This window comes from Gekko japonicus, unplaced genomic scaffold (genome assembly GCF_001447785.1).
Source record: "Gekko japonicus isolate JY-2015 unplaced genomic scaffold, Gekko_japonicus_V1.1 scaffold2433, whole genome shotgun sequence".
Classification (NCBI taxonomy): Eukaryota; Metazoa; Chordata; class Lepidosauria; order Squamata; family Gekkonidae; genus Gekko; species Gekko japonicus.
Window position 1 is genome coordinate 213762 of NW_015167608.1, and position 17947 is coordinate 231708.

Sequence of the window (17947 nt, forward strand, 5' to 3'; positions counted from 1 at the left end):
AAGCGTGGTATGATTGGTGGTTGACAGAGAGGGGGAGGGGTTTTGGAAGTGAGAATGAGTGGATATGTCTGTATGTCAGTCAGAGGTTACAGTTACAGGTTTGACAGTTGAAGAGTTCAGTTAGTTCTGTGTGGGGAATGAGAGAGACAAGCAGTTAGTTTTGTTATGTGAGGGAAGTGAGAAACGGAAGTAAGGCTGAGAGAATAGAAAAAGTAAATGAACATTTAATTGAAGACAAGTTAGAAGAAAGGCTGTATGTCCTGATAAACTGGAGAGAAAGAGTGAAATTATATGACCTTGAGTTAAAGTGTTACAAAGTTACCTGAAAGATCCCTGTCAGTAAGGGAGCATATTGTGTGTGATAAATTATTTCAATAAATCCTCTTTTATTTAAATATACCAGCTCTGAAAGAAATACTTCCTTAGGACCACATAGTTCCTCATAAGCCTTGAACTTGGACTACCAAAATAGTAAGAGCAACAGTAAAGTATAAAGGTTTGGAAAGCCTTAAATTTCCTGGTGGCAGCCGTATATACATAGTAGAATAAAATAAAGAACACTTTTAAAAGGAAACCAGTCCTCCAGAATAAGGAGATCGTCACAGTATGTTTCACTTCATTTCTTACACTACAATCTTCTCTGTTAGTATTTCAAACTTCACATCATCGGTATCGTAACTGGATTTACGGAACTTAAATACCGTAGCGAAGCGCGGTGGCAGGCTAGTAAATAATAAATCTAATGAGGGAACATTCTAAGACTTCAGCAGAAGAACATCCTTGTATGAATTCTGCCATTATCCTCAACTCCATTTGCCTTTGGCACGTAGTTAGTTCATTTCCATGTCTCTGGCTTGAAAGATGCCATTTAACAGAAGAACTGGAAGGAGGGACTCCAGCCTTGCCCAGTGATGGAGCATTTGCTTTGTATGCAGTAGGTCCCATCCCTGACATTTCCACGCAAAACACTAAGGTAATATGTTATGTGAAGGACCATGAGCTGAGAGCCTAGGGCTGGGGTGTCAAACATGCAGCCCGGGGGCCGGATCAGGCCCCCAAAGGGCTTCCATCAGTCCCGCAGTGGAACTGGCCGTCTCCTGCTTCCACTTCTGCTGCTGCTGTTGCATCATAGCTTGCTTCGCCAGACTCTCTCAATCACTCAGCCATGTCATGTTTTAACCTGGGTCTTAGGCTCAGAACTCTGAGCATGAGGTTTCTGTGGTGAATGTCGATGAATCAAAAGTAGGTTTGCAGCTTACAGAGCTAATGTTTTAAACATATTTTTATTTTAAGTTTAAAAAAAACAAACCCTTTGCGTTTGTGTCCTTTATAAAGTTTATCTCTCCACTACCTGGCACCAGGTTTTTTGGCGCACATGGCCCTGCCCAGCAAGGTCTCCTTTTTGTCAGGTCCGGCCCTCATAACAAATGAGTTCGACACCCCTGCCCTAGAGAGCCATACTGCCATTCAGAGTGGGCGATACTATCTCTGTTGTCATGGTCCCATCAGAGGATCCCACATCTATTAAACAGATTTACATTCAGTATATCATAAGAACATAAGAGACGCCAATGTCGGATCAGGCCAAAGTCCCATCCAGTCCAACACTCTGTCACACAGTGGCCAAAAAAAAAAAAGTGCCATCAGGAGGTCCACCAGTGGGGCCAGGACACTAGAAGCCCTCCCACTGTTGACCCCCCCTTCCCAAGGACCAAGAAGACAGAGCATCCCTTGCCCCAGAGTCCCTATCTATACCTTGTGGCTAATAGCCACTGATGGACCTCTGTTCCATATGCTTATCTAATTCCCTCTTGAAGCCGTCCATGCTTGTAGCCGCCACCACTTCCTGTGGCAGTGAGTTCCATGTGTTAATCACTCTTTGGGTGAAGAAGGACTTCCTTTTATCCGTTCTAACCCGACCGCTCAGCAATTTCATGGAGTGCCCACGAGTTCTTGTATTGTGAGAAAGGGAGAAAAGTTCATCTTTCTCTACCTGCTCTATCCCATGTATGATCTTATAAACCTTGATCATGTCAATCATAACAGTTTCCTGAGGATGATTTCCTGTATTGACAGTGATAAGATTTGGGCTTCCCTAGCTGTAGATAATTGTTTCCTTTTTGGAAAGCTGTTGCCCATTAAACCCGGCACCTTCTGCCACATGAAATGACTTGTGGATGTGCTCAGAGGGTGGTAAGAGGCTGCCTCCTTAAATTTATTTATTTTAAATATTTTGATATGCCCACTTTTTTCTCCCTGGCAGCTCAGGACCCAGGTACTAGCAGGATCTTTGCATTTGGGACCGTATGGAGTACAGCCAAACAGTATATTCAATTTAGGGCTACATAAATAAAGAAAAGATGGTACTGAGAAAAATGAATATATTCTGAGAACAGTTTCATCTGCACATATTATGGTGCCTTATGAAAAAATAATTAAGAGCTAAATCAACAGATGTTCGCGTTTTCTGGACACGTTCCCGGAATTGCAGGAGCAGCAGGCCCCAGGTTGGTTCGTATAGCTGTATAAGTTGAAAGACAGAGCGATCCATCAAATGCCATTGCTGCACATACTCCCTTTATTTTCTGTGCGGCTGGCGCAGGAAAGCATGGATGTTGCCCAGCAGCGGTTCGAGGCGGCTGCATTCAGGGGGGGGAAATTCCTTATTGGTGTGTACAGAAAAGAAGAGGAAGAGATTGCATTTATACCCCACACTACCCAATGGAGTCTCAGGGCGGTTTACAATCCCTCTCCCTCCCCTCCCCCACAACAGACACCCTGTGAGCAATGCTCCCTCTAAGCTGTGGAGTCCTGTGAGCAAAAATTCTACTTTGCGAGCTACTGGCATTGAAGTTGTGAGTGAGCAATTTGGCTCCGGCATAAATTAGTTTGCTCTGGAGCCCTCCTTCCTGAGCTAAGACAAAAATCTGTGAGCTGGAGGCTAAAAACCTGTGAGCTAGCCACTCTGAGCTTAGAGGGAGCACTGCCTGTGAGGTAGGTGAGGCTGAGAGAGCTCTTTGAGAACTGTCCTTGAGAGAACAGCTCTGAGAGAACTTGTGACTGACCCAAGGTCAACAGCTGCATGTGGAGGAGTGGGGAATCAAAACCGGTTCTTGCAGATTAGAGTCCGTGCTCTTAACCACTACATCAAACTAGCTCTCTGCACCAAACTGGCTCCACAATCTGAGAAGCACACTGATTTTAGCTGCAGTGTACTCACTGTGTTTTTGTCAGGGTCAACAGCAAGCAGGTCCAAACACACTCTCCTGAAAAGGCTATGTTTTATTGAAATACTGGTCTATTGCCTAGTGGTACAGGTACATTGTCAGGAATAGCGATTAGTGCAAGGGGCTCCATACCTATACTCTGATGCTGCATCTAGCTAAGCAAATGAAATCCAAGCGCGCGTGTGCGGGAATCCTCCCAGCGGGATATTACATCATGAACGGGAGACTCACCCCAATCCCCTGAGAGCAGAAATATTCACAGTAGTGGAATCCAAGCCCTCCCTTCCCTTCAAGGTTATACTGAGAACACTGTCTGGCTGAACCAGTTCGGAAAGAGCGCCTCCCTTATGTTACCCACGGTAGCTAAGCAAAGCAAGCATGTGCGGCTGCGCAAAAGTCAGGGACGAAAGAAAACAAAGAAAGCGCGGCAGCTAGCTGACAGTTTTGCTCATGCCTGAGACCTCCTTTGGATTAATCTCTGGGAATACTGTGGTTCTACCAGCATTTGTGCACTGTACTGATCGATTGGCATCTGTGACCCCATGAAGCCACCTGCGGCTCAGTGGAAGAGTCTCTGCTTTTGCACACAGAAGGTCCCAGGTTCAGTCCCTGGCATCTCCAGTTAAAAGGAACAGGCAGGAAGTGATGGGAAAGACCTCAGCCTGAGACCCTAGAGAGCCACTGCCAGTCTTTGTGGACCGTACTGATCTTGAAAGACTGAGGGTCTGGTTCAGTATAAGGAAGCTTCGTGATAGTTCACCCTCTTCCACTTTGAGGCCTTCACAGTGGCAGTCCTAGAGAAAGCATCTGTTGTGGGAATATCTAAATGTGCAGCGGAAGTATAGGAGTGACGGGTCATGGGATGTTGGCCATCCTGCAGTTCCTCTTTGCATGAATGCCCGAAGTGGGTCTACCAAGAAAATGTTAGAGTGTCCAAACCCTGGAGGAATCCTGATACCTTGTATGATGCTAGGACCAAGGCTGTAGTTTAGGGGAAGGCCATGTAGAACCTTGAAACTTGAGGGAGCCAGTTTGGTGTAGTGGTTAGGAGCACGGAATCCAATCTGGGAGAACCGGGTTTGATTCCCCGCTTCTCCACATGCAGCTGCTGGTGTGACCTTGGATCAGTCACACGTTCTTTCAGAGCTGTTCTGGAAAGAGCACTTCTATCAGCGCTCTCTCAGCCCCACCGACCTTACAGGGTTGTCTGTTGTGGGGAGGGGAAGGGAAAGGAGATTGTAAGCCGCTCTGAGACTCCTTCGGGGAGTGAAGGGTGGGGCATAAATCCAATCTCTTCTTCTAAGTGTGTTTGCCAAAACCCTCCCTGGTGGCAGCTGCCTTGTTTTGAGGCCAATGGTGGATCCTTCCTCCTTGTTGCCAGTGTGGTGTAGTGGTTAAGAGTGGTGGACTCTAATCTGGTGAATTGGGTTTGATTCCCCACTCCTCCTGGGAGTGGCTGTAGCTCAGTGGTGGAGCATCTGATTGGCATGCGGAAGGTCCCAGGTTCAATCCCCAGCATCTCCAGTTAAAAGGACCAGGTAGTAGGGGGTGTGAAGGACCGCCACCTGAGACCCTGGAAAACCGCTGCCAGTCTGAGTAGACAGTGCTGAGTTTGATGGACCAAAGGTGTTCACATGAGAGGAGTGCTGGGTGACCTTGGGCCAGTCACAGACTTCCGTCAGAACTCTCTCAACCCCACCTACCTCACAAGGTTATTGTTGTGGGGAGAGGAAGGGAAGGCGATCGTAAGCCGCGTTGAGACTCCTTAGGGTAGAGAAACGTTTTGTATAAAAACTAACTCTTCTTCTGATGGCGATTTGTTTGCTTTTGCCGGCAAATCACAGCCAACTTATGGCAACCTTCCAGGGTTTCCAAGACAAGAGACATTCAGAGGTGGTTTGCCCTTGCCTCCCTCTGCATTGCCACCCTGGTCTTCCTCGGTGGTCTCCCATCCAAATACTGCCCAGGGCCAACCCTGCTTAGCTTCCGAGATCTGACGAGATGGGGTTAGCCTGGGCCATCCAGGTCAGGACAATAATTAAGTGCCATCAGATTGCAATCAAATTATGGTAACCTCAGAGCGTTTTCAAGGCAAGAGATGAACAGAGGTGGTTAGCCATTGCCTGCCTCTGCATAGCAACCCTGGACTTCCTTGGTAGCCTCCCATCCAAGAACCAACCAGGGCTGATCCTGCTTAGCTTTCTAGATCTGATGAAATCAGGCTAGCTTGGGCTATCCAGATCAGGGCCTGACAGAGATATCGGCTGCTTTTCCTCCTGGTCTCCACTGTTGCCCATATGCAGGCAGGAAAGAGTAGCCCAAGGATGTTTGGTGGGGGCAGCCTGTGCCGCTGAGTGCCGGTCTTGATGCTAGGCTTGCCTTCTGCTCTATACTGCAGCATGTATTTCCTTTAAAAACAAAAAAGTGGCAGATATAAGGCAGGAAAATAGTGCCTCCTCTGGAGCTGTCTGCACAAAGCAACGATTCCCTGTCTGTGTGTCAGAGAGAACAGCCAACACAGAGAACAGAGTAAAAGAGAGGGAATCTAAACTACTTTGAGAACAAGAGGAGGAGGAGATTGGGTTTATACCCTGCCCTTCACTACGAGTCTCAGAGCGGCTTACAAACTCCTTTGCCCTCCCCTCCCCAACCCACCCCACAACCACTCTGAGACTCCTTTGGGTAGTGAAGGGTGTGGTATAAATCCAATCTTTTCCTCCTCCTCCTCCTCCTCCTCTCAGAGCTCTCTCAGCCCCACCTGCCTCACAGGGTGCCTGTTGTGGGGAGGGGAAGGGAAAGGAGTTTGTAAGCCACTCTGAGACTCCTTTGGGTAGTGAAGGGTGTGGTATAAATCCAATCTTTTCCTCCTCCTCCTCCTCCTCCTCTCAGAGCTCTCTCAGCCCCACCTGCCTCACAGGGTGCCTGTTGTGGGGAGGGGAAGGGAAAGGAGTTTGTAAGCCACTCTGAGACTCCTTTGGGTAGTGAAGGGTGTGGTATAAATCCAATCTTTTCCTAAAGGGCGGGGTAGAAATCCAATCTCTTCTTCTTCTTCTTCTTCTACCTCACAGGGTGTCTGTTGTGGGGAGGGGAAGGGAAAGGAGTTTGTAAGCTGCTCTGAGATTCCTTTGGGTAGTGAAGGACTGGGTATAAATCCAATCTCTTCTTCTTCTTCTACCTCACAGGGTGTCTGTTGTGGGAAGGGGAGGGAAAGGAGTTTGTGAGCCACTCTGAGACACCTTTGGGTAGTGAAGGGTGGGGTATAAATCCAATCTCCTCCTCCTCCTCCTCCTCTCTAAGGTGCTAGACTCTAGCCTTTCTGCTGCAGACCACCGTGGGTACCCTGTGAAAGGATGCACACGGATGGTTTGCGAACAGGTTATAGTTACTCAGTGGGTTCACTGTAAAAAAAGCCTCACTGAGAATCTCACCTCAGTATGCTGTGGGCAACAGGAATGGTTGATGTAATCATGCCTCTAAATTATTCATTAACTTACGTATTCATTTACTTCATGTATACCCCACCTTTCTTCCCAGCGAGGACCCAAAACAGATTACGCCCTTCTCTCCTCCATTTCAGGTCTCATTTGGAATGTCGTGTGGAATTTTAGTAAAAATTCTGGGAGAACCGGGTTTGATTCCCCACTCCTCCACGTGCAGCTGCTGGTGTGACCTTGGGCCGGTTACAAGTTTTTTCAGAGCTGTTCTCTCATGAGCAGTTCTCGAAAAGAGCTCTCTCAGCCCCACCTGCTCAGCCCCACCTACCTCATGTTGGGGGGAGGGGAAAGGAAAAAAGATTGTAAGCAGCTCTGAAACTCATTCAGGTAGTGAAGGGTGGGGTATGAATCCAGTCTCTTCTTCTAAACCCCTCCCCACCTCAAAAAGGATAGAGGAGAGCTGAAGAAATGAAATCAGAATGATCAAGGAGATGGACCATCATCCTTAAAAGGCTCGCACATTTGGGACTCTTAGGGGAAAAAGAGGACTGGGAGGGGATTGGATTGTATAAACATCTGGAGCATCAGTGCCCATTAGCCACAGTCCATCAGTGGCCATTAGCCACAAGGGATAGACAGGAACTCTCAGCTGGGGCAAGAGATGCTTTTGTCTTCTTGGTGTGTGGGAGGGCTTCTAGTGTCCTGGCCCCACTGCGGGACCTCCTGATGGCCCCTGGTCTTTTTGGCCACTGTGTGACACAGAGTGTTGGACTGGATGGACCATCGGTCTGATCCAATACTGCCTTCTCTTATGTTCTTATAAGAGGGTATTCGATAAGCATATGGAGCAGAACTCCATCAATGGCCATTAGTCAAAAGGTGTAGATAGGAACTCTCGGTCTGGAGCAAGGGATGCTCTGTATTCTTGGTGCTTGGGGGGGCAACAGTGGGGGGGCTTCTAGTGTCCTGACCCCAACGCTGGACCTCCTGATGGTACCTGGTATTTTTGGCCACTGGGTGACACAGAGTGTTGGAACTGGATGGGCCATTGGCCTGATCCAACATTGGCATCTCTTATGTCTTATATGGAGCAGAGGTCCATCGGTGGCTCTTAGCCACAAGGTATAGATAGGAACTCTCGGTGTGGGGCAAGGGATGCTCTGTATTCTTGGTGCTTCGGGGGGCAACAGTGGGAGGGCTTCTAGTGTCCAGGCCCCACTGCTGATAGAGCTCCTGAAGGCACCTGGTGTTTTTGGCCACTGTGTGACACAGAGTGTTGGATTAGATGGGCCATTGGCCTGACCCAACATTGGCTTCTCTCATGTTCTTATTATTTATTTATTTATTTATTTATTTAATACCCCACATCCTACCCGCCGAGGCAGGATGTTTATAAAGGTTTACAAAATTATGCACGGCAGCAAGCGAGTTGACAGAGAGAACTTTTTCTCCCCCTCTCCCCGAATACTAGAACTCGAGGGCATCCAATGAAGCTGATGGGCAGTAGGTTCAGGATGGACAAAAGGAATCACCTCTTTTCACAGCGAGGTATTAAAAGGTGGGATTCACTGCCAGAGGATATCGTGATGGCCACAGGAATGAACAGCTTTTAAAGGAGATCAGATAAATTCATGGAGGATAAGTCTATCAATGGTTCCCAGCTTTGGTGACTGTTCCCTCCACATTCTGGGGGACTAATCCTCTGAATCCCAGAGCCAGGAGGCAACATCAGGGGAAGGCCTCGGCCTCTGTGCCCTGTCTATTGGCCCTCCAGAGGGACTGGCTGGCCACTGTGTGAGACAGGATGCCGGTCTGGTCTGATCCAGCAGGTCTTGTGGTGTGACCGATCTTTAGATGCTCAGTAATTGTGAAGAGAATGAAATCAGAAAACACATTTCAAAATATCCTTGAGCGGTCTTATGAAACTGATGCCGTTGCAAGCTTAAGCGAAACAAAGGGGAAGCATTTGGCATCATGGAATATGTGAGTGAAACTCACGAGCACAGGATATTGTGATTAAACTTTTATATAAGTGGAGAGATGATAGGACTGCAGAAGATAGACAGTCCAGCCTTGGTTTGCTTAAATGAGCAATCAAGCCTGGTCTGGTAACTTTCATTTTAACCCTTAAAAGCCTTTTCAGTTATGGGCTTCCGGTCTGGCTAAGATGGAGGACTGAAGCGTTTCGCGATCGTGCGAAGCGAGCGACGGCCACTTTTGACAGTTTGGGCAATACACAGCCCAACGCATCACTCCCCAGCGAGGGGGGGGGACAAGCAGGCAGCAGCGCCCTAGAGGGAGTGTGAGGTTGGCGTAATCCAGCTTCGGAAGAAGCTGAATTGGGCTTTGACCTCCTCCCACGAAGAAGGCAAGTGCCAAGCAACTCTATAGTGGCCGATCGAGCCGGATTACCGGCATAAATTCTTCGTCAGCAGACTTCTTTGAAGAAGGACAACAACTGTGAGTTAAAAGAAACAATGCGAAACCCGTTTTGAACGTGCTAGATAACAAAAACGTGCCGCTTACCTGAACTGAGTTTGGAGTCAATTTGAATTAAGCGGTTGAGCGGAAAATGAATAGTAAATCCCAGAAATCCGATTCCGGAGAGAAAAAAGTTGATTGAAGCCTTTAAAAACTGTAAAAACGCTTATTGTTTAACATTCCTGTGGTGAAGATGGAGCCGTGTGCGCAACTGTAAAATCGAAACTCACGAACAATAGCGTGGGAAGAGCAGGCTGGTGTCACAAAGAAAGAGGTCCGTGTGAAACATCCAGGAAGTTGAATTCCTAGACGGGCATTAGCGAAAGGAAGACAGTGGAACTTTTAAAGGTGCCGGACCGGAAGTGAGTTTTATGCGGAAGGAAGGGCCTGCAAAATACCAATCTGACCTACTCTACATGAAATTACCATAGAGAAGTTGCGCCCGACATTTTGAGGAGGACTTCAACTAAATTTGCTTTTTTAATATATTTCTAAGGGTCTTTGGAAAGCGTAAACAGAGAGGCATGGAGGACTAAATCTTATCATCTAGAAGAGTGCTTTATTTTGCGAATCTGTGAATTGGAAAGAAATCGCCAAGACGGAGACCAGGAGAGGCAAGAAAAGAGCCGACTCAGACCCAGAACTTAAACCCTCACGAGCACAGGATATTGTGATTAAACTTTTATATAAGTGGAGAGATGATAGGACTGCAGAAGATAGACAGTCCAGCCTTGGTTTGCTTAAATGAGCAATCAAGCCTGGTCTGGTAACTTTCATTTTAACCCTTAAATCGCCTTTTCAGTTATATGACACTGGGAAGCAGCACAGGGCTTATTTGGGCTTGCTGGAATCCATTTCCTCTGGTTCCCTGCTGCTAGCTGCTTGAGAGTCACGCATCAGCCCCTAGGCATCTGCTCTGTTATTTTTTCTCTTCCTAGCAGCTGCCTACAGGATACGCTCAGTGTGATATTTTGTAGATATGCCAAGGAACAGAGGCCTAGACTTTATCGTAAGGGACAAGATTCCCTCTGACTGAGTTATGTGTGTGTGTGGATCAGTGATCAGAAGAAGAAGACATTGGATTTATCCCCCGCCCTTCACTACCCGAAGGAGTCTCAGAGCGGCTTACAAACTCCTTTCCCTTCCCCTCCCCACAACAGACACCCTGTGAGGTAGGTGGGGTTGAGAGAGCTCTGACAGAAAGGTCTCTTTTTCAAGGACAGCTCTTATCAGAACTACGGCTTGCCCAAGGTCATCCACCAGGTGCAAGTGGAGGAGTGGGGAATCAAACCCGGTTCTCCCAGAGTAGAATCTGCGCACTTAACCACTACACCAAACTGGCTCTGCTTGTGGAATAGGCCTGGTGGAACAGGCCAAGCCCAGCCCAAACTGGAAGATGTGAAAGCTTGCAGACTCTGAGTCTTGAGAGGGAGGGTCTTACAGGGCTGTCTGAAGGGGGGAAAGGAGCTTGCAGGAAAACCAGTTTGGTGTAATGGTTAGGTGCGTGGACTCTAATCTGGGAGAACCGGGTTTGATTCCCCACTTCTCCACATGCAGCCGGCTGGGTGACCTTGGTTCAGTCACAAGTTCTCTCAAGAGCTCTCTCAGCCCCACCTACCTCCCAGGGTGTCTGTTGTGAGGAGGGAAAGGGAAAGGAGTTTGTAAGCCTCTCTGAGACTCTGAGTGACGGGCGGGGTATAAATCCAGTCTCTTCTTCTTACATGGTTGTGGGCAGCCACAGCTTTTTATTTGATTTATTTATTCATTTATGTCCCTCCTGTCTCCCCAGTGGGGGACCCAAAGCAGCTTACATGATTCTCTTCTCCCTCGTTGTGTCTTCACAACAACCCTGTGGGGTAGATTAGGCTGAGAGAGTGTGAGCTTCCATTGTGGAGTGGGGATTTGAACCTGGGTCTCCCAGATCCTGGTCTGATACTCTTAACCACTCCCCCACCCTGGTTCTTGAAGTATGACGTTGGATTTGAGAAGGATAGCGTGGCAACGCTGGCGATTTTTATTTATTTATTGACTTCATACTTGCCCAAAGCAACTTGCGTTGTTCTGCTCTTCCTCATTTTATCCTGTCTTTTAAACAGTCTGCGGGCGGTTGTCCTGTATGTTTAAGCCTAACGGCTATATTTACGTCAGATCTCTCTTGCTTTGTCTTCTGCAATAAATAGATAGTACACAGACTTGGGGTTTAGAATTCATTCTTCAAGACACGCAGTAAAGAATTTTGTGGCGTTTTACGGTTGAATACTGTTACTGTGCACTTGTAGGCTGCAGCCTGCTTCTTCAGATGTATGCAGTTTGCTAGGAAGGTTTCTTCGTATATTGTCTGTAATATATGGATCCACTTTATGTGTCTGAGAGCGTGTCATGATCTGGGCTGTGCCATCGGAGTCCTACTAGGCCCAGGGAGCCTGGCTAGCAGTAGGGGAGGCTGGGCCTACAAACCCCAGAAGGCCTTGGGAAGTTTTGACACCAATTTTGACCAATAGGGAAGAAAAGGGCTGGGGAATAGAAGAACTGGTACTGGTACTTCAGTGGGAAGGTAACAGCGTTCTGTGCACCTTGGTGTTTAGTCATGCCGGCCACATGACCACGGAAACGTCTTTGGACAGTGCTGGCTCTTCGGCTTGGAAACGGAGATGAGCACCGCAACCCTAGAGTCAGATTTGACTGGATTTCAAGCAAGGGAACCTTTACCTTTACTAGAGGAAAAGCTGTTCTTCTTTCCAGGGAACAGGGCCAGAAGGGAAGCTGCTGTGGGGAAGAAACCCTCATCCTGAGAAGAAAGGGTGAGCAGACTGAGGCCCACTTATAGTGAGCTAGGGACAGTATATATTTAGAGGTGTTAGGGCATTTGATTTCTTTTCTTTTCACCCACTTACTGTTGTTATTCTTGCACCTTGTTTGTTTGACAGCCTATAAAATAAACCTTTTCCTTGTTGCTTACTCTGCCTGGTCTTCACGCCTATTATTCGGCCAAAAGGGAGGTCTGAAGGTCTTGGGAGGGTGCTCTGGGCCTGCTGAAGGGGATCCTAAATCCAGAGTGGTGGCAGCGTCAGGTGACACCCCACCTGTACATTTTAGTCTGTAAGATGCCACAAGATTTTTTCTTGTTGCAGCTAATTAACACCACTACTCTTCTAGAATTCTGCAGAATGTTACCTTTTGGAAGCAAAAGTAAATGGTAACGAAGGAAGACTGACTACCTCACTTTACTGATGTCTAGAAGTTAATTGCGGGTAGATTTTCCTTACTGCAATTGCTCAGCCAGAGACAGATGAAGAGCAGGGGTTATATTTGAGCTGCTTCAGGCAGCAGTTTGGTTACTATACAAACTGGGTTACCCTTCGTGGTTTTTTCAGTAGCTGGTTGCATGTCTTAAAAAGGACTCTGTGTGTGTGTGTGTGTGTGTGTGTGTGTGTGTGTGTGTTCTGTGTCATTATTCACATTCCTAAAAATAACAATTGGGTAATATTGGTCTACTTTACAGGACTTTAAGGTTTATTAGATAACTTGACAAATCCCAGGTGACAGGTACCCATCAATGTTCCCTCTAAGCTGTGGAGTCTTGTGAGCAAAGATTCTACTGTGTGAGCTACTGGCATTAAACTTGTGAGCGAGCAATTTGGCTGCTGCATAAATTAGTTTGCTCTGGAGCCAGTTTGGTCTAGTGGTTAGGTGCGCGGACTCTAATCTCGGAGAACCAGGTTTCATTCCCCACTCCTCCACTCGCACCTGGTTGGATGACCTTGGGCAAGCCATAGTTCTGATAAGAGCTGTTCTTGAAAAAGAGCAGTTTCTGTCAGAGCTCTCTCATCCCCACCTACCTCACAGGGTGTCTGTTGTGGGGAGGGGAAGGGAAAGGAGTTTGTGAGCCGCTCTGAGACACCTTTGGGTAGTGAAGGGCGGGGTATAAATCCAATCTCCTCCTCCTCCTCTTCTTCTTCCTGAACTAAGGGAAAAATGTGTGAGCTGGAGGCTAAAAAACTGTGAGCTAGCTCACACTAACTCAACTTAGAGGGAACACTGGTACCCATAGCACCTAGGAATTTCAGCAGTGACTTGTATTATGATGACAGCCAGGGTTACTCCTATATTTATATGCCTGAATGCTTGTGTTGTATCATAGCTTGAATAAAATGATGATCAACTGAGAAGTGTTAGTAGTTGGAACTGGCTGGCCACAGTGTGAGACAGGATGCTGGACTAGATGGACCACTGGTCTGACCCAGCAGGGCTCTTCTGATGTTCCTATGAAGGCCTCGGCCTCTCTGCCCTGTTGTTGGCCCTCCAGAGGAACTGGTTGGCCACTCTGTGAGACGGGATGCTGGACCAAATGGACCACTGGTCTGATCCAGCAGGGCTCTTCTGATGTTCATATGAAGGCCTCGGCCTCTATGCCCTGTACTTGGCCCTCCAGAGGAACTTGTAGGCCATTGTGTGAGACACGATGCTGGACCAAATGGACCACTGGTCCGATCCAGCAGAGCTCTTCTGATGTTCATATGAAGGCCTCGGCCTATATGCCCTGTACTTGGCCCTCCAGAGGAACTTGTAGGCCATTGTGTGAGACACAATGCTGGACCAAATGGACCACTGGTCTGATCCAGCAGGGCTCTTCTGATGTTCTTTTGAAGGCCTCGGCCTCTCTGCCCTGTTGTTGGCCCTCCGGAGGAACTGGTTGGCCACTGTGGGAGACAGGATGCTGGACTAGATGGACCATTGATTCGATCCAGCAGGGTTCTTCTGATGTTCTTAGGTTTTTAAAAACTTATGGTATGCTGACAATGATGGTCATATATTTCTCTCAGAACTGATGCACAATAAAACAAGGAATTCAAATCAAGGCAATTCAGCTGAAGCTCCATGGTACAAGCTGTTGCATTTATATTCTGCTCCTTTTGTACTTTGCAGAGAAGAGCACTGAGAAGGACCTGCTCAGCTCCATCTTGGATATTGAAGATCTTGTCAGAAATGGAAATAAGCACCGGTAATTGTTCTTCTGCACTCTTTTGTGCTCTTTTGGAAGTTTACTGGCCACCTCTGGCTGAGATGGCCTGAAAAGGTACAGGGGAAGTTCTGGTTTACCAAATGCTTTAGTCTTGTGCATTAATTCATTGTAATACCAAACAAAGTGAGATATAAGAACATAATAGAAGCCAATGTTGGATCAGGCCAATGGTCCATCCGGTCCAACACTCTGTGTCACACAGTAGCCAGAAATACCGGGGGCCATCAGGAGGTCCACCAGTGGGGCCAGGACATTAGAAGCCATCCCACTGTTGACCCCCCCAAGCACCAAGAAGACAGAGCATCACTTGCCCCAGACCAAGAGTCCCTATCTATACCTTGTGGCTAATAGCCACTGATGGACCTCTGCTCCATATGCTTATCTAATTCCCTTTTGAAGCCGTCCATGCTTGTGGCCGCCACCACTTCCTGTGGCAGTGAATTCCAAGTGTTCATCACTCTTTGGGTGAAGAAGGACTTCCTCTTGTCCGTTCTAACCCGACCGCTCAGCAGGTGCCCTCAGGAGGTCCAGGAGTGGGGCCAGGACACTAGAAGCCCTCCCACTGTCTCCCCCCAAGCACCAAGAATATAGAGCATCATTTGCCCCAGAATCCCTATCTATACCTTGTGGCTAATAGCCCCCGATGGACCTCTACTCTATATGCATATCTAATTCCCTCTTGAAGCCGTCCATGCTTGTAGCCGCCACCACCTCCTGTGGCAGTGACTTCCACGTGTTAATCATTATTTGGGTATTATTTCTAGTCTAACACTCTGTCCAGTACACCACACTGGTTCTGGCCCCCTTTTAAAGCCATCTAAAGATCTGGCCTCCGTGGCTGTGAGTTCCACAGATCAATTGCAAATTATGTGAAGAAAGTCTCTCTTTTGGAAGGTGTGTATGGGGAGCCCCTTGGGTACCCTAACTTCAGCCCATATTAGAACCACTTACGACTTTCTTGCATTTGCACCCTTCTTCCCCTTTTGTTTTCTCTTGCTCGGTTTCTTGGCTGGTGAAAACTACCTCCTGCTAGTTTTTCTCCCCCTCAGTGTCTTCCCCGGGTTATTTTGCTGCACTTACATGGTTTATTCATTCCGAACGTTCCCTTTTATGAAACGCCTGTGCGAAAGTCTCCTCCCGGACACCACAGACCATCTGCCTTCCAGATCCGGTGGGCGAGACCAGTCCGTTAAGAAGCTGACGAGAAACCCCTGAGAGCAGAGCAGATTATTAGGGAAAGGATATTGGGCTTCTTGGCTGCATTGTCTACATCCCCCCCCCTTTTTTTCTTTTCTCCAAAACAGAGTTTGCCCTTATTATCTCTCGAGAAATCTGAAGCAGCAAGCGGACATCATTTTCATGCCTTATAACTATTTATTGGATCCAAAGGTATGTGTCGGTTGTCGCTTTTTTGCTTCAAAATGCACTTTGTTTTGTTGATAGCTTCTGAGGGTAGCCGTGTCGGTCTGCAGTAGAAGAACTAGATTGGAGTCCAGCGGCACCTTAGAGACCCACAAAGAGTCTTGGGAAATGAGCTTTCAAGAGTCAAAGACTGTGTCTGATGAAGGGAGCTTTGATCGTTGAAACCTTACAGCCTGAAGCTCTTGTTGATCTCTGGGGGGCTACTGGGGTTGAATCTATCTGTTTTTACTGAACATACCAAAAAGATGTCTGTGGTTGCGTACCGGGAAAGGGGAAAGCCCCAGTTAATTACAGAACACAGTAAAATAAAACGCTTATGATTGGAGGGTGTTGTTTTTTTAAAAAGGCAGGGCTATTTTTGGGCAGGAACGCACAGGAACGGAGTTCCGACTGGCTCCCGAGTTGGCCACGCCCAGCAGGAACTCATTAGCATAATAGGCCACACCCAACAGCAGGAACTCATTACGATTGGCTACATTAGGGGTGTGTGGCCTAATATGCAAAGGAGTTCCTGCTACAAAAAGGCCCTGGGTTTTGACAAAAAACAAGGTAAACAGAATAACAAGCAAAAGGTGGGTGTGGCTGGATAACCACACTTCTGGTAACATGGGGGTGCGGCCTAATGTGCTAATGAGCTGTGTTGGCAGGGGTGTGGCCTAATGGGCTAATGAGTTTCTGCTGTTGGGTGTGGCCTATTATGCTAATGATTTCCTGCTGGGCTTTTTTTACAAAAAGAGCCCTGAAAAGGAATACATTCGTTTTACTTAGAATATCAAAGCTTCATGTTTACTTCTCTGTAACATTTCTCCCTTTTAGGAAAGGGCAGTGATGTGAGTTTTCCGGGAAAACTTGAGCTGGAAAACTTTCCAGCGTCCAAAACAGAGCACCAACTGATTTTGCATATTAATTATATATTTTTTACTTCATTATCATCCACCTCTCTCACTGAGACTCGAAGTGAATCATAGCATTATAAAAGCAGCGCAATAAAGACGAGGGCTAGACATACCATAAGCAAGTTAATAAAACCGAATTGCCCCCATTAGAGGAGAACAAAATAGAAACCGTGTACTGCGTCCAGTAGGAGGGAACAGAGGACCAGAGAAAACTACCCCGCCTGTTTACACGGAAGAATTAAAATACTGCAACCCCGTTCTCGGTTAAAAAGTGCCCGTTTGCACATTTCTGTTTTATCATGCTCACCCTTTAAATTTTGTTGCTCGAGTGCAACTAATACAAAGTACCCCACGTCCTCTGTGTGCAGCTGCTGGTGTGACCTTGGGTCAGTCACAAGTTCTCTCAGAGCTGTTCTCTCAGCCCCGCCTACCTCACAGGGTGTCTGTTGTGGGGAGGGGAAGGGAAAGGAGTTTGTAAGCTGCTCTGGGACTCCAAGTGAAGGGTGGGGTATAAATCCAGTCTCTTCTCTCTTCTCTTTTTTCCTCTTCTGTTTTGCAGAGCCGAAGAGCTCACAACTTAGACTTAAGGGGGACAGTAGTGATACTGGACGAAGCTCACAACGTGGTAAGTGAAACTGCAGCTGTTGTGTTCACCATCTCTACCAAACGGAGTTGCTTCTGCATGTGTGAGATTCCGCTTAGGACAGGAACCAGAGTAATCTTTGGATATCGGGTCCCACAAGAAGTACTGAGAAAGCCAAAAAAAAAATATTGATTCTGTTTCTACCCTGCCTTATTTATTATTTATTTATTAGTTGTATTTATAGCCCACCCATCCCGCAAGCGGGCTCAGGGCTCTTCTCTGCAAAGTATAAAAAGAGCAGAATATAAATAAATGTAACAGCTTGTACTATGGAGCTTCAGCTGAATTGCCTTGAAGAACATCAGAAGAACCCTGCTGGATCGAATCAATGGTCCATCTAGTCCAGCATCCTGTCTCACACAGTGGCCAACCAGTTCCTCTGGAGGTCCAGCAACAGTGCAGAGAGGCTGAGGCCTTCATAAGAACCTAAGAAGAGCTCTGCTGGATCAGGCCAGTGGTCCATCTAGTCCAGCATCCTGTCTCAAACAGTGGCCAGCCAGTTCCTCTGGAGGGCCAACAACAGGGCACAGAGGCCAAGGCCTTCATAAGAACATAAGAAGAGCCCTGCTGGATCAGCCCAGTGGTCCATCTAGTCCAGCATCCTGTTCCACACAGTGGTCAGGCAGTTCCTCCGGAGGGCCAACAACAGGGCAGAGAGGCTGAGGCTTTCATAAGAACATCAGATGAGCCCTGCTGGATCAGACCAGTGGTCCATGTAGTCCAGCATCCCGTCTCACACAGTGACCAACCAGTTCCTATGGAGGGGCAACAACAGGGCAGAGAGGCCAAGGCCTTCATAAGAACATCAGAAGAGCCCTGCT

The 17947-nt window shown here is 47.5% G+C and overlaps 1 protein-coding gene across 1 annotated transcript in view; it reads left to right on the forward strand.

Annotated features, from left to right (window-relative positions):
• Window positions 1-17947, forward strand: part of RTEL1 (regulator of telomere elongation helicase 1) — a gene marked incomplete at its 3' end in the record, with an annotated part of 59820 nt that overhangs the window by 17274 nt on the left and 24599 nt on the right. The window contains exons 6-8 of the mRNA XM_015414008.1: window positions 14069-14144; window positions 15470-15554; window positions 17043-17108. Coding sequence (XP_015269494.1) covers window positions 14069-14144; window positions 15470-15554; window positions 17043-17108 — 227 coding nt within the window. The remainder of the gene's footprint in view (window positions 1-14068; window positions 14145-15469; window positions 15555-17042; window positions 17109-17947) is intronic.